Here is a 15,366-nt window from a genome sequence, read left to right on the forward strand (position 1 = left end):
GTAAATATCACCATTATAACTTACATTTATAATACAGGAAAAGACATAGCACTCAAGTTCTGCTGTTATAAAAATTAATATCTGTGAGTGAAAGAAAAAGTGATCCACTGCAAGTTGAAACTAAAAGGTTAGCTTGCAGATCCAATTGCAGCCAGGTGGAAGGGCTTTCAGTTCCAGTGCTGAATAGTTCAGGCACTGCAAACAAAGCTTTGGCAGCATGTTCCGGAGCTTTGAGTGCGTGCGTGCCTAAGTCAAATAAGAAAGACTGGTTTTTCCTGAGGCTGTCAGCTTTCTTGCTATGGTATGCTGGCAATGGGAATCTTAGTTAAGCATGGAACTATGAATGAAGTTTCCTTTCTTCTTTATTGTTGTGAAAGGGACAAGCTTGGAGGCAGTTAGCTATAAGAGGGAAATGCCAGTGGCAATAAAGTCATTAGCAGATGTACCCATTTGTAATGACAAAGAAGGCAAAATATCTAGGGAAATTTTGGAGTTATCTCCATCTTTCTTCTTCTGCCCATCCAGAAATAATTTAGCTAGCATACATCGTGTGCTGTTCCTTGGGCACAGAAAAATAAGAATAGATCCGGTCATGTAGGCAGGGGAAGAAACCCAAAGAAGGTGAGACTTCTTCTGCCATGAACCTAGACTGCCAAGAATGGGACTGGGTTTTCACAGTGCTTTGGTGGCTTTAAATCTACATTCGATAGTTTATAATACATTTTCTTAAAGCCAACCTAAATATATAAATTTCCCTTTCCTCATCGATTATTTAATTTTGTATTTCATTTCTGATAGACAGAAGTGACTATATTTTGTTTTCAGTTGCATTCTTTATCAAAGGAGTTTTTAAAGCAAACCTTGCTTATTTTTCTCTGTGATGTTACATGTAAAGCACCGGGTCCTATTCCGCAGTGACTCAGGTGAGATAGCTGATCAGACATCTAGCTCTTTGACGAGTAGGGGACTATACGTGGGCCCTGTAATTGGAAGGTTTTGTTTAGATAAGTAAGCACTAACTAGTATCAAGTAATAATCATAGGTACAGTTTATGCCATAGTCTTGTGACAGATCTATGGGAGAAGTCAGAATGTTTTTCTTTTGTTTTCTAGGTGGAACTCCATTTGCTTTACTTGATATTAGTAGCTACCAGATCTTGAAAACTAGGTCAAAAAATTCTAGTTAGAAGGTGGTCGTAACTTTAGTATTTTGTTTTCTTTGATCTTTCTTTGGGTATCATTTTTTTTTGTTTTCTTCCCCATTACTTTTCACTTCTTATTCATAAATGTTGTGAAAACTGTTTGTTATAGACGGTTTTCCAGGTAGTAGACAAGATTATGGATTGTTTAACCTAAGCAAAAAATATTGATTTCCTTTTCCCTAAAATGGCGTGATCTAGCATGGAAGATGATACTTTGGCTTTTCATAGCTGTGAAACTATCATGCTATATGCTAAAGTTTATTAATAAAAATATTCATTCCTTCTACTAATTTGAATGTAGTGTAGGCTACTAAAATTGTGTGTGCCTGTGCCTTGAAATAATCTATGTCTTTGGCTATTGGTTTTGTGATCTTTTAAAATAATATTGCTACAGATTGGAAAGGTATATCAAGTATCATGTAATTTACCAGTGGTGAGAAATAAAAATGAATGACATAGTGTTTATTTTTTTTTCAACTAGCATCTGAATCCATTTCTTTGAAAAACTTAAAAAGGCGATCACAATTTTTTGAACAAGGTAAACCACAAAGCTAACAATTCATGCACTTTGATGGAATTGTTCTCCCTCTCCACTCTTCCTCATGGTCTGTGATGCTGGGCACTGAGCCTCTTCAATTTGTCTGTCATTATGACCAAGTGACATAACCCATTTCCATTCTTTCCCTAGGGTCATCAGGCTTTTCTTACAGTTCATGGGTCTACCTCTGTGGTAATGGGTCTTTGTGTGTCCTTTGTATACCTCTAAACATTTTACTTTTTTTTTTTTTAACTTTGTAAAAAAAAAAAAAAAAAAGGGAGATGCTCTTAAACACACACTTGTTTCCACTGGGTAACAGTAAGAAAAGAGGAATTTCATTTAAGCCTTACTGCTTCCTACAAATTGGATAATATTAGATTACACCAACATGCAATTGGCCAAGTTTTTAAAAACCTACTTGTTTTTCGTTGTGGAAAACTGTTAATAAAGAAGAGTTATTTTTGCTATGGGATGGTGGCTTTAGAGTGTTGATTTGACTGCTCTGTTGACTTTGAAGTAAATTCAAAGTAAATACATTTTGGTTGCATCTGAGAACAGGTGCGTTTTGAGATTCTCCGTGTTGGTGTAGTTGGGCAGGGCTGCCTCACAATGTGCTGTGCATGTGACATTTGCTCCCGTGTCACGTTTGCCTAATGCTCTGTCACATGAATGCCGTTCAAGCTCTGTTTTGCTACTAAGGACTTAAAAGTAACAGTCAACATTTGAGATGCAATGGTCAGAGGATATTGTGCTGTTGCCATCTAAAATGTTACTGTTTCTTACTTTTAAGGCTATTAACACATTTACAAACGTGCCTTATAACACAGTACTTATTGGGTTTGTGTATTTTGTGTTAATCACCTAATATAATTCCTTTGGATTAAGGTCTCTTTTGGACCATAAACAGAAATATCTTACCAGCTATGCAAGTCTATTTGTGTCAGTATCCTTAGTGTTTTTGATTTATATTTTAAAATAAAATTCCTGTTTTTCTATGGCTATTTAATTGAAACAGTATGATACTCCTTCCTAACACTGGCTAAAATAAAGCAATTCCTCTTCCTTCTCTGTTCTAATTTTCTCCCATTTTTCTTCAACAGGCTATTCTAGGGAAGAATATTTTCCTAGGTCTCAAAGCAATTTTCTTTAAAAAATTGTATGTGAATAATTTATTCGACAGCTGAGGTTTCAAGAACATTTTAAAGTACTGTATGATAGTGTATTTTCTGAAGTTTTACTTTTTAAATAATCATTGTTCTATGTAAAAGTATACTTACGTAGGTCCCCTAAGAATAAAAAGAATAAGACTGTACCCATAAGTTTACATATGAAGTTTGAATACATGTGTTTCAAGCAATAGGAGTAGAAAAAGGAAATGTTTCTTGAACATGTTTGTTGTGGTGACTTGCTTACGAAAGTGGCTCATTAGTAAGAAATCTTGAAAAATGTGACTTGCAGCTGTCATGTTGTAACTGAGTAGTGGCAAGTAAAAAATTGGGATTTGGTAGATGTTGTAACATTTGAAATTCTTTTTTTTTTTTTTTTTTTTTCCTGTTAGGCCAAACTATGAGATGCTGCCCAGTTTATTAATAAAAGAACCCTGAAGCTTCTTTAGAAATATCCATTGATCCTACTCTAATACCTAGAGCTAGGGTTTATTTTGGCATCTGTATCTTCCTTTTACTAACTTTGAATTTGAAAGATGAGTAACAGATGGAACTGTTACACCTGGAGAAAAAAGGATTTACCGACTATTGTTTAAAAAAACATTGTCACTTAGTATACTGGCATAGAGACAGCTAATGATAGAAGTTTCTGAAAGGAATTATTTCGTAGAAATGAAGACTTATATTGTATATTTTTCTTCCTTGCCCATGTGCTGCAACACAGGAAGCTCTGATTCGGTGGTTCCTGATGTAAGTAGCATTCATTTGTCATTTGGAATAAGGTGAACTTTGTGGGACTGAATTAGTACACAGTAGCATGCTTACCATGATTTTAGGTTGCATAAGAATTTATCAGAGAGTTATCCTTCCAAGTTGAAAAACTTATTTTAAAATTCAAAGCCAGCTCTCCCTTGGTACAGTTTAAGCAAACTGTGATATGAATAATTTATGTGTGCAAAAGTGGTTCAGTAGATGACTTAATGAAGTTACGTTGTTCTCTATTTACATCTCTTCTCTGATAACTGGTTAGCTTCCAGTTCCAACCATCAGTGCCCCGAGTCGCTGGGTGTGGGATCAAGAGGAGGAGCGGAAGCGGCAGGAGAGGTGGCAGAAGGAGCAGGACCGCCTACTGCAGGTAGCTCTGGCTCACATGGACGGGTGGAAACTAGGTTGGATTTCACGGCTTTTCTCCAGTCTGTGTCAACCAGTATTGAGAAACTAATTTTAAACTCAACAATCTCACAACTAACAAATATTTTTGCACACAGTACATTTTCCATAAAACAATTACTTTTCCATTTTGAAGATTTCCAGAGTCATCCTTTAAAAATCATTATTTATTAACCCCCATGTGTGTTTTTGTGGAGTATGAAGGGCACTCACTTAGGGGGTGTGAAGTGCACAGACTTTGTGATGACTTGGTTCCCATAAACTGTTTGCTGGGTCCATTGCAGAGTAATTCAGCCCCCCTTACAGTTGGCTAGATAGAGGCTTTAATGAATTAGAGCCATGGTAAAGGGTAGATGGAGGTTTAATTCTCAATGTCTACCTTTTTACCCCAGTGTCTGCATTTTAATTCAATATATGCTCTTTTCTACTATAGGGACTAAAATCTGATTGGCTTATGAAAATAAAATCATGGTCTTTAAAGGTTTGAGGTTGAAGGTTTAGAGATCGTAAAAGTGTTAAAGAAGATTCCTAATGTGAAGAGTTAATCTATTGGATTAATATATGTCATATTTTCTTATAGGAAAAATATCAACGTGAGCAGGAGAAACTGAGGGAAGAGTGGCAAAGGGCCAAACAGGAGGCAGAGAGAGAGAATTCCAAGTACTTGGATGAGGTAGTGTTAGAACATGCCTGTTTAGTTTTTCTTCTCTTTACCTTGTTGGTGAGATTAGCTGAGAAGCAGGAGACACTTCATTTTTCTCCACCTCTGACCATATGTTCACCTGTGTAGCTCTTTGAAAAATACAATGAGCTCTGATTTGTTAGAATTTTGCTTGGATGTTGCAGCCTTTCTCCTAGTTTTTGTAGTATATCGTTAACAAATTATGTTAATAGAACTTCAATGCATCTTCCTCTTCTAAGTTACATCTCAGTCACTCATGTGCAGCTTTTTTAGTGGTAAAACTCTTAACATGTTTTTTGAGTGGAGTCCTGGGCCGACTATAGTTAGTAGCATCTAAAACTGAACATATATGTGTCTATATGAAATTACAGAAATGAACAGATTTAGATGGATTTCTTTTTTCACTGGTCACCTAGGAACTGATGGTCCTAAGCTCAAACAGCATGTCTCTGACCACACGGGAGCCCTCTTTTGCCACCTGGGAAGCTACCTGGAGTGAAGGGTCCAAGTCTTCAGACAGGGAAGGAACCCGAGCAGGAGAAGAGGAGAGGAGACAGCCACAAGAGGAAGTTGTTCATGAGGACCAAGGAAAGAAGCCACAGGATCAGCTTATTATTGAGAGAGAGAGGAAACAGGAGCAACAGCTTCAGGAAGAGCAAGAGCAGAAGCGGCTTCAGGCTGAGGCTGAGGAGCAGAAGCGTCCTGCAGAGGAGGAGAAGTACCAGGCAGAGATAGAGCGGGAAACATCAGTCAGAATATACCAGTACAGGAGGTCTGTCCCCACAGCCAGAGGGCACAAAGGCTTAGCTGTATCCATTGCCCACTTCAAAGGCACTCCCTTGCTCTTCCTGTTTCCTACCACCCATTCTCCACACAAGTGAATACAAGCCACTAAAGACAACCTTTAAATCATAAACCCCGCCATGTCATCTTGCTTCCCCATCCAGAACTCTCCAAGTCACTTCCTGTCACATCAGAACTCCATCCAGCATCCTTGCCAAGGCCTAGAAGGCTGCCATGAGCTACATTACCTTGCAGTACCTCCACTCTTCCCATTACTCACTCTTTTCCAGCCACACTGGCCACCTGTTTCTTCCTTGAAAATACCCAAGGGCTTTTGTATTTTCTAGTCCATCTGCTTGGAGAAGTCATCAAATGTTTGTGTGTCTTGTGTTCTCATTTTCTTCTAGTTTCTGCTCAAACATCACCTCCTTAGACTTTTCTAGAATACCCGATTTAAAATACAGGCCCCTTCTCACTCCTTCTCTCTGTATACTCTTAACTTATTTTATATTATGCATTTATTTGTTTATCTGTTAGCCTGCCTGCTGCAGTAAGATGTAAGTGCTATAAAGTCAGTAAGTTTGTTTTGTGTACTTCTATAGCCCATTCTTAGAGTGGTACTGGAATATGGTGGGGACTCAGTATGTATTTGTAGAATGAATGGCTTGCAAATGTCTGTTGGCAATAGTGGGTCTATTTTCTGTGGTTATTCATTGAAATACCTTTGTATGTTTAGTTTTTAACCCAAAGACCATTTGCAAGAAGAGGCTAGAATGACATTATTTTGATACCCTTTTCTTAAACTCAGGAAAGGGCTTAAAGTCTAATATTTTGACAACAAAATCTTTTTCTGTCTTTTAGGCCTGTTGATTCCTATGATATACCAAAGACAGAAGAAGCATCTTCAGGTTTTCTTCCTGGTGACAGGTATGTAGAGCATGTTATTGTAATTTAATTGATGATAATTGGCTTCAGATAATATTCCAGAGCTTGCATCGATGATTTGTAGAACTACTTTAGCCCTTTGTCATTTGTGGGATATAAAGAGGAATTGCTGGTTGATCTTTGTATCAGTTAGCTTTTGCTGTGTAACAACTATTCGTGAATGTAATGAACTAGCTTATGATTTTATGGTCAGCATGTTAGGCTGATCTCCCTTGGGCAGCCTTTTAGTTGACTGGGCTTGCTCATATATCTGCTACCTATTAACTAGGCAGCTCTGCTTTTGGGGGTTGGCTGGCTGTCAGCTGGGGCCGTGAGAACAACTGGATCATGTGTCTTTCGATACCCACCGAACCAGGAAGGTCTTATGTATATGTTGTGGTGAGGCAGGGGAAAGAGAATTAAAGAGAGGAAATCTGCAAGGCATCTTGAGGTTTAAGTTGTCTATAAAGTCACAGTCACAGGTCATGGACAAGAGAAGAACACTGCCTCTTTATGGTAGGAATCACATTGCAAGGGGAATGGACATGGCTGGGAAAGAACTGTGTCAATTTTCTGTAATCCAACGTAATCTTCATTTTAAAAAGTTTATGAATAATGGCTTAACATTACTCCCAAAAGAGTTATGTGTGGACATCTGAAATGGGAATGGTGACCTTTCTCTTAGGCAGTTTGGTTAGAACTACTGGTCAGTTTTGGGGAATAAAGATAAAATTTCAGATATCTGGAAAGTTATATGTATCTTAAAATTTCCTAAAACATTGTTTTAGTGTTTTAAAGTAATTTTTAAAATGCTTTGCAGTTTTGAAATCACTAAGGACATCTAAACAGTCTGTCAAACAAATATCGAGGGTAGGGCCATTACTTTGTGTTTTCAGAGCTGAAATTTCTCCTTTTGTCTTACTAATTAGATATAAGGAAAGACTTGTATCTACAAGCAGCCAGGATGACTGAATAGGGCTCAGAATAAAAGGGGAAAAGGAAAGGGACAAGCAGGTAGTAATGGGCTGACAATAAGCTAAAGAAAAATCTAGTGATAGATGACCTTATTTATAATCTCTCTGGGTAACTGTAAATCATTAAAATGTTTATCTCCTTTTAAAAGTTATGGATTTACTTACATATTTACAAAAGCTCTATTTATATAGCTCATGACCTTGGGGAAAATAATTAAAATGCAGAGAAAGGAAACTTAAAGAAGCCTGGAAAGTATGAATACCTGCAGGCAGTCCAGATAAAGCATGCCCTAGAGGCATCAAGGAGTGTGGCTAGACATCCATCCGGTAATAAGTGTTTTCTTCTATGTAGATACAAGTGAAATTATTCACAAGTGCAGCTGTCTACCACTTATGATACATTATGTATTATAAATTATTGGATTTATACATATATACATATATGTACATAAGTATAATATTACATATTATAATGTATATTATATATTGTTATTAATACTATTATTTTCTTTTTCTTTTCTTTTCTTTTTTTCTTTTTTTTTTTTTGAGACAGAGTCTCGCTCTGTTGCCCAGGCTGGAGTGCAGTGGGGTGATCTCAGCTCACTGCAACCTCTGCCTTCTGGGTTCAAGTGATTCTCCCACTTCAGTCTCCCAAGTAACTGAGACTATGGGTGCATGCCACCATGTCTAGCTTGTTTTTGTATTTTTGTAGAGACGGGGTTTCACCATGTTGGCCAGGCTGGCTTCCAAACTCCTGACCTCAAGCGATCCTCCCACCTCAGCCTTCCAAAGTGCTGGGATTACAGGAGTGAGCCACCATGTCCGGCCACCACTAGTATTTTCAAAGTTCAGTGTGTCTAGCAGAATGGGAATGAGATTAGCATGTGTTGATTTATACAGCTAAATTTTATTGGTACAAACTTAAGGCGTTTCCAGAAGTTGACTGTGCTGTATGCTTTAGTACCTGTTTGGAACACTAAGATGGCATTTGGTAAATTAATGTTCCACAGTAGTCAGTGGCACCCTAATGCCCAAGAAGTTGACATGATAAACCTGGGGAGTGTGGGGGAAGTGGGACAGTCTGACTGTAGGTGATCTGATGGCAGATGGTTTGTAAGCCTGGTAAGACTGAGATCTGGACCAGGGTGAACATTGACAACAATTGATCAATAAATTATAGTCTTCATCAGCATACAAACTGGAGAAGTACTGTCACGTGTTTGTATCTATTTCCAGCATTTCACTCTTCTCTTTTTTAAGGATGTCAAGGTTTTCTGTGAGTTTGTGAAAGATGAAAAATTTCTTGGTTTAAAAATAATTGCTTTCAGCAGACATACAAAATAAATCAACTGCTTTAAAAAGCAATCTCTTTGGTGTTTTTACTTCATAAATATAAAAGAGGTTATTAATGAGACATATTTAATATATTGTGTTCTGTGTTTTAGGAATAAATCCAGATCTACTACTGAACTGGATGATTACTCCACAAATAAAAATGGTAAATGTGATTTTTTCCCCCAAACTCCTTCAGAGTTGCTTATTTGTGGTATCATGTTATGAGAAGTATTTTTAAGGTCAAGATATTTCAGATTCATTAAGATTACTTAATTAAAATACTTAGTATTTTAACCTCTGTATATAAAAACAGCAAAACAACTATCTTGTGTTTATTTTTGGCTTTATTTTATATTGAAAAAATACTGGGAGATTAAAATGGTTTTTAAATTGCTAATGAAATATGTGGGAATTTTGCAAAGCGATGCTGATGCAGCTGTGTATAGCAGATTTTATCTTGCAGCTGAAGAAATAGTACAGAAAAGATTTCTATGAAATACTGGAGGACTTAAAAATTGCATACGAATTTGAATTATACATGTAAATGCCAAAATGTCAAAAAATCAAAAATTATGACTTCAGTAATTGTGCAAAAACAATTTGGTCTTGACATTGTTAGTATAAAATATGTTTCTGACGAATGCATATAGCAGAAATTATGTAACTATGAAAAAAACCCTAAGCGGTAATTACCATTTTAAGCAGGGTTTGCATATCAAGATTTGCATAAGCAGGTGGCTGGTCATTTACATGAATGAATGAAGGTGCAGGTGGGGCTGAGGCCAACATGCCCATCATGTTGGATAGCCACTGCCCAGCTCCAGCCTATCATTGCCATGCTGGAGAAGGCAACCCTCTGCCTACTCTTCCTGTTGTAACAGAAAAGTAAAAAAAAAAAAAAAAAAAAAAAATCTGTTTTCATGTGTTATCTTTTATGTGCTGACAAGAGATTTTTTTTAAAAAACTAAAATGCCCTGTGAGCAAAACAACCTATCTACAGGCCAGATAGTCTGGTGGCAGCTCTGGTTAAAGCTTATAGAACTTACAGTTTTTATTGGGATTCACAGTTCTATGATTATCCCTTTCTTTGAGCAGTTAGGACCTTCATTATCTGGTTCTAGTTTAACTTTCCAGCTGATGTTGCTATTTTTCCCTTAACGGGTCCTTAACTATAACCACATTATCATCTTTCTCAGTTCCCAATTTATCACGCACTTTCTGATCTGGTTCCTCTGGTCTTACCTTTCCCTATTTGTATTTTCCATTTCTTCTCCCCTGAACTTGCCTTTAGCCACCGTTAAAATTATAGTTTTAAGTACTTCAGTGTTCCATGAGATATTTTTAACCTGCAGTGATTATGTTATCTCTCCTGAACGTAAACACAAGACCTGTCAGTAACTGCAACTGTGAATCTCCGGAATAATCTTGTTAATATTTGTGGCTTGTGTCATTAATCGGATTATTTTGTATGTATGTTTTCCCCCCTTTATTAACTCATTGCAAGCTCTTGGATAGCAGGCAGTCAAGTTATTAAATATTTGATTTAAAAACTTGGTTATACCAAAACGACACTTTAATAGAGGCCAGGTGCGGTGGCTCACGCCTGTAATCCCAACCAGCCTGACCAACATGGTGAAACCCCGTCTCTACTAAAAATACAAAAATTAGCCAGGCGTGGTGGCATGTGCCTGTAATTCCAGCTACTCAGGAGGATGAGGCAGGAGAATCGCTTGAACCCGGGAGGCAGAGGTTGCAGTGAGCCAAGATCGCTCCACTGCACTCCAGCCTGGGCGACAGAGCAGACTCCGTCTCAAAAAAAAAAAAAAAAAAAGGCAACATTTCTTTAAAGTCTGACCAAATTGATAAGCTTCAAATTGGTAAGCTTTGTATGTACACAAATGTAAGTATAGTTGTATAAGAAACCTTTGGTCTTGCTCATTGTTTACTGGAAGATGAACCAAGGCATAGACAAACAATAAATTTTGAAAGAATGGCAGTAGCAATAAATGTAGAGAAAGAAAGAAAATAAATCCTTAGATGAGATTTCCTAATCCAGATTAAGGTGGGAATGGTACGTCAAAGTTGTGGGTGTTTTACCCCAATCAGAAACTAATCACCAAATCTAAGAGACAGAGTCCTCAGGATAAAACCTGACTTAATTTTCACGAATAAATTCGACATTCAAATTATAGTTCTGTCAGTTTCTTAGAGTAGAAGCAAGTCTGGTAACATTTATGGATGATTATTTGGATTGCTTGAATATTTTTCCTGTTCACAAAAGCCATTTCCATGATTGAATGTGCTCTTATTCTTACAATTTTTGTTGTCACTTATACCATGCACACTTGGGTCATGTCAGCCAGAGATATGTGCGTTTATGTCCTCTCTCCCCAGGGGGAGTATATATTTTTTTGAGAGAAGAAAACTCCCTGTTTCCTTTTAGAGTTGTTACAGCAAGCGTGTGAGCATGTTCTTGATTGATTTAATTTAGGAAAGGAAGAGTGGAAGAAAAACTATTTCTAGATGAGCACTTTGTAACTGAGCAATACTGAAACCAGTACTGATTGTTGCCTTTTTGGGCAGCCTTTTTCATTTTCCCAAGTGTGTTCTGTGGTGTGGCTCTGGCTGTGGAACTGGACTTTCTGGAGTAGGAGACAGTTACTTTATGTTCTGATGCAGCACCCTCATTGAGAATTGATAATGTTAGCACACGTGCACAATGCCACATTTTAAGCTGCACTGCCATGGGCGATTTATCCAGTCACTATTTATTTATTTATTTATTTATTTATTTATTTATTTATTGAGGCTGCAATTTCAAATACACTTTATTTCTTTGTTACATCAACTCCATCTCTCCTCTGTCATTTTGTATTTGTATTTTTTATTTTTAAAATGTTTTATTTCCATAAGTTTGTGGGGAACAGGTGGTATTTGGTTACATGAATAAGTTCTTTAGTGGTGATTTGTGAGATTTTGGTGCACCCATCTCTCGAGAAGTATACACTGAGCTGAATTTGTAGTCTTTTGTCCCTCATCCCCTTCCCACCCTTTCCCGCTGAGTCCACAAAGTCCATTGTGTCATTTTTATGCCTTTGCATCCTCATAGCCTAGTTCCCACTTATAAGTGAGAACATACGATGTTTGGTTTTCCATTCCTGAGTTACTTCACTTAGAATAATTGTCTCCAATATCATCCAGGTTGCTGCAAATGCCATTAGTTCATTCCTTTTTATGGCTGAGTAGTATTCCATACGAGATATATGTATATCACATTCTCTTTATCCACTCATTGATTGATAGGCATTTGGGTTGGTTCCACATTTTTGCGTTGCGAATTGTGCTGCTATAAACATGGGTGAGCAAGTATCTTTTTCATATAATGACATCTTTTCCTCCTGGGTGGATACCCAGTAGTGGGATTGCTGGATCAAATGGTAGATCTACTTATAGTTCTTTAAGGAAGCTACACACTGTTTTCCTTAGTGGTTGTACTAGTTTACATTCCCACCAGTGGTGTAGGAGTGCTCCCTTTTCCCCGCATTCACACCAACATCTATTATTTTTTGAGTTGTTGATTATGGCTATTCTTGCAGGAGTAAGGTGGTATCACATTATGGTTTTGATTTGCATTTCCCTGATCATTAGTGATGTCAATCATCACTGTCACTTTTAAAATGTACTAATCCCAAAGCTTTTGATTTGTTTTTAATTTAGGAAGCAATAAATATTTAGACAGAATTGGGAACACAACCTCTTCACAGAGGAGTTCCAAGAAAGAACAAGTACCATCAGGAGCAGAGTTGGAGAGGCAACAAATCCTTCAGGAAATGAGGAAGAGAACACCCCTTCACAATGACAACAGCTGGATCCGACAGCGCAGTGCCAGTGTCAACAAAGAGCCTGTTAGTCTTCCTGGGATCATGAGAAGGTGCGAGACATCTTAGGAATTGGTTTCTTGTCTTTACTGTGAGGCAGATATTTAATTTGTAGACATCCTTGTGCTTTGGACAGAAGAGATGAAAGGAACATAGAGCAAACGCTCTGGGCACTATTATGTGTCAGACAGCCAGTTGCTCAGTTTACATGACCTCATCTAATCTGAGGAAAACATATTGAGGTAGGGATAATAATTCTGGCTGTTTTTTGTTTTTTTTTTAATTTACTATGAGGGAACTTTGGCTCAAGCAGGAAAGACACTGACAAAATCACATGGTTAATAGATTGCAAATCTGGATGGGGCATTCTGAAGTGAGGTTCAGATGCTTAAATAATGCACACTGCTCTTAGAACTTTCTTGGCTGCTGAACTTCAACAAATATAAGTTTCGTATTTTTATATTTCTAATGAGATAATGATTAGATTGGAATTATGATAATTGGATTCACAAAGTGATAAACCTAATTTTTATAACTTTAAGGAGATAAAGATATAGATATTAATTGGAAATGAGTGCAGGAACATTTTAAAAGATGTATCTTGGGTAAGTGAATGCAGCTACTCTGATTCAGTATTTTCTTATCAGATGACTGGGGAATTTATTTGTAATGTATCACAGAGAAAGAGCTAATTATGTCAATATATTAATAATTTTGTAAAAATCAGAAAATTATCCCTACCAACTCTATAAAAAATAGATGTGTGCCTGTAATCCCAGCTACCCGGGAGGCTGAGGCAGGAGAATCACTGGAACCCGTGAGGTAGAGGTTGCAGTGAGCTGAGATCATGCCACTGCACTCCAGCCTGGATGATGGAGCAAGAGACTGTCTAAAAAAAAAAAAAAAAAAAAAAAGACGAAGGGATATGAACAGACAGTTCGTGGGAAAAAGAAACACAAAGCCAATAAACATAAAACATCAATATTAGTCCTAAAACAATAATGTATCTCTTTTGCTCACTGGATTTGTAAAGAGTTAAAATTGATTAAATTTAGTATTGACAATTGTATATGGAAATAGGAATTCTTCTTTCCACTTGGTTGGACAGTTTTTCAGTGTGTATTAAGCAAAAGTTTATATATCTGACCCTCTGAGCAATGTAGTTTCTAGCACTCTGTCTTCTGGATGTATTTGGATAAATATGCAAAGGTACATTCAAGGATGTATACTTACACATTATTTGTTAATGGCAAAAGAAAAGAAAATCACAATGTCTGCTAGTAAGGAGACACTCAGTAGTTATTCAATAAACAGTGGAATACTGATAAGATAGAACACTGTATGACTATTGAAGAATGAAAGAAAAGTGTTGCTACATAATATGCAACCTCCAAATTTAGTGAGTTAGACAGTAACTCATAATCTCTCACAGTCCTGAAGATTGACTGGGCAGTTATTTGCATGATGTTAGCTGGGACACTTGAGCAGCTGTAGTCATTTACAGTAGGGATTGGTAAGCTTTTATGTATAAGGACCAGATAGCAAATAATTTAGGGTTTGCAGGCCACATAGGTTTCTGTCACACATTCTTTTTTTTTTTAAAGACTCTTTGAAAATGTGAAAAATAGTCTCAGCTCGTGAGCTGTGTCTATCTTGGCAGTAGGCTGTAATTCGCTGTCCCCTGTAGCTGTAGAGGCTTCACTGAGAGCTTGGCCAGAGCTAGTAGTTGAGGGGCCTGTGTTCTGCATATGGGCCTCTCCACATAGTTTTTTGGGCTACCCCATGGCATGGGACCTGGATTCAAAGAGGAAAAGCTCACACCAAGGCAATGCCTAATAAGCAAGTGCTTATCAAGCTGCCATGTGCATCATGTTTGCTGATGCCCCATTGGCCAAATTAGTCATGTGACTAACCCCAGAATCAGTGGGAGGGGACTACACAAGGGCGTGGATACCAAAAGGCATGGTTCACTGGAGGCCATTGAAGTACAGTCTATCATATGAGCAGAATGATGATAGTTCTAAGATAATACATATTAAATGGAAAAGAAGTTATTGAAAACTGTGTTGTGGAATAATTCATTTGTTTAAGACTGTTAAACACAAACACGTTGCATATGTATATAGACACATCTATACTTACATATGTAAATTTGTATGTATATGTAAATATGTGCTTGCATATGTGAGAAAAGGTCTGGAAGGACACACAAGTAATGGTGGGTACCTCTGCGGGTTAGGGCAGGTGAGTCGTGAGAGAGGAAGGACTTTTCTTCTCCCTCAGATGTCTTTCTCTGCAGCTTCAGTCTTTCTCATTATGAAAATGTATCACTTTTATAATGTTAAAATTTAAAAGAAAAATTTCAAGCTTGGGATAAGAGAAAGTTTTGAAAGCAATAAAAATAAATTTGACCAGGTAGAAGAATTCTCATAATTTTGAGTTCATTTTTGTAGGTAGTACTAATGTTAGTACACGAATTTTAAGAGAGGTTTTGCAAAAGTTGTATTTAAATCCATTTGGGAGCTAAATCTGATTTTAAAAGCATATGTACTTTAAGGGAAGTGGCTGATAAATGCTTTTATAATGTGGACATTAAACAGTTGCTAAATTTAGGGATTCAGGTGCTACATAAATGAGACCTCCACAGGAGGCATGGTCTGGGTTGTTTTAGAGGACTTGGGTTTGAAAGCCAGTGCCACCACCGACTGGCTCTTC

General features: G+C 37.3%; 1 protein-coding gene across 50 annotated transcripts in view; it reads left to right on the plus strand.

The window, feature by feature from the left end:
• The window catches only part of LMO7 (LIM domain 7), a 229,217-nt gene that overhangs the window by 207,098 nt on the left and 6,753 nt on the right, over nt 1–15,366 (plus strand). For 22 of the 50 annotated variants that reach the window (XM_063714955.1, XM_063714961.1, XM_063714970.1 and 19 more), the window contains 9 exons: nt 1,683–1,739; nt 1,890–1,931; nt 3,630–3,655; nt 3,936–4,040; nt 4,656–4,748; nt 5,174–5,529; nt 6,402–6,467; nt 8,884–8,936; nt 12,491–12,704. In XM_063714955.1, the coding sequence (XP_063571025.1) occupies nt 1,683–1,739; nt 1,890–1,931; nt 3,630–3,655; nt 3,936–4,040; nt 4,656–4,748; nt 5,174–5,529; nt 6,402–6,467; nt 8,884–8,936; nt 12,491–12,704 (1,012 nt within the window). The remainder of the gene's footprint in view (nt 1–1,682; nt 1,740–1,889; nt 1,932–3,629; nt 3,656–3,935; nt 4,041–4,655; nt 4,749–5,173; nt 5,530–6,401; nt 6,468–8,883; nt 8,937–12,490; nt 12,705–15,366) is intronic. The other 28 variants (XM_063714960.1, XM_063714963.1, XM_063714969.1 and 25 more) reach the window with 2 other exon arrangements.

The sequence above is a fragment of the Pongo abelii genome, chromosome 14, assembly GCF_028885655.2.
Source record: "Pongo abelii isolate AG06213 chromosome 14, NHGRI_mPonAbe1-v2.0_pri, whole genome shotgun sequence".
NCBI lineage: Eukaryota > Metazoa > Chordata > Mammalia > Primates > Hominidae > Pongo > Pongo abelii.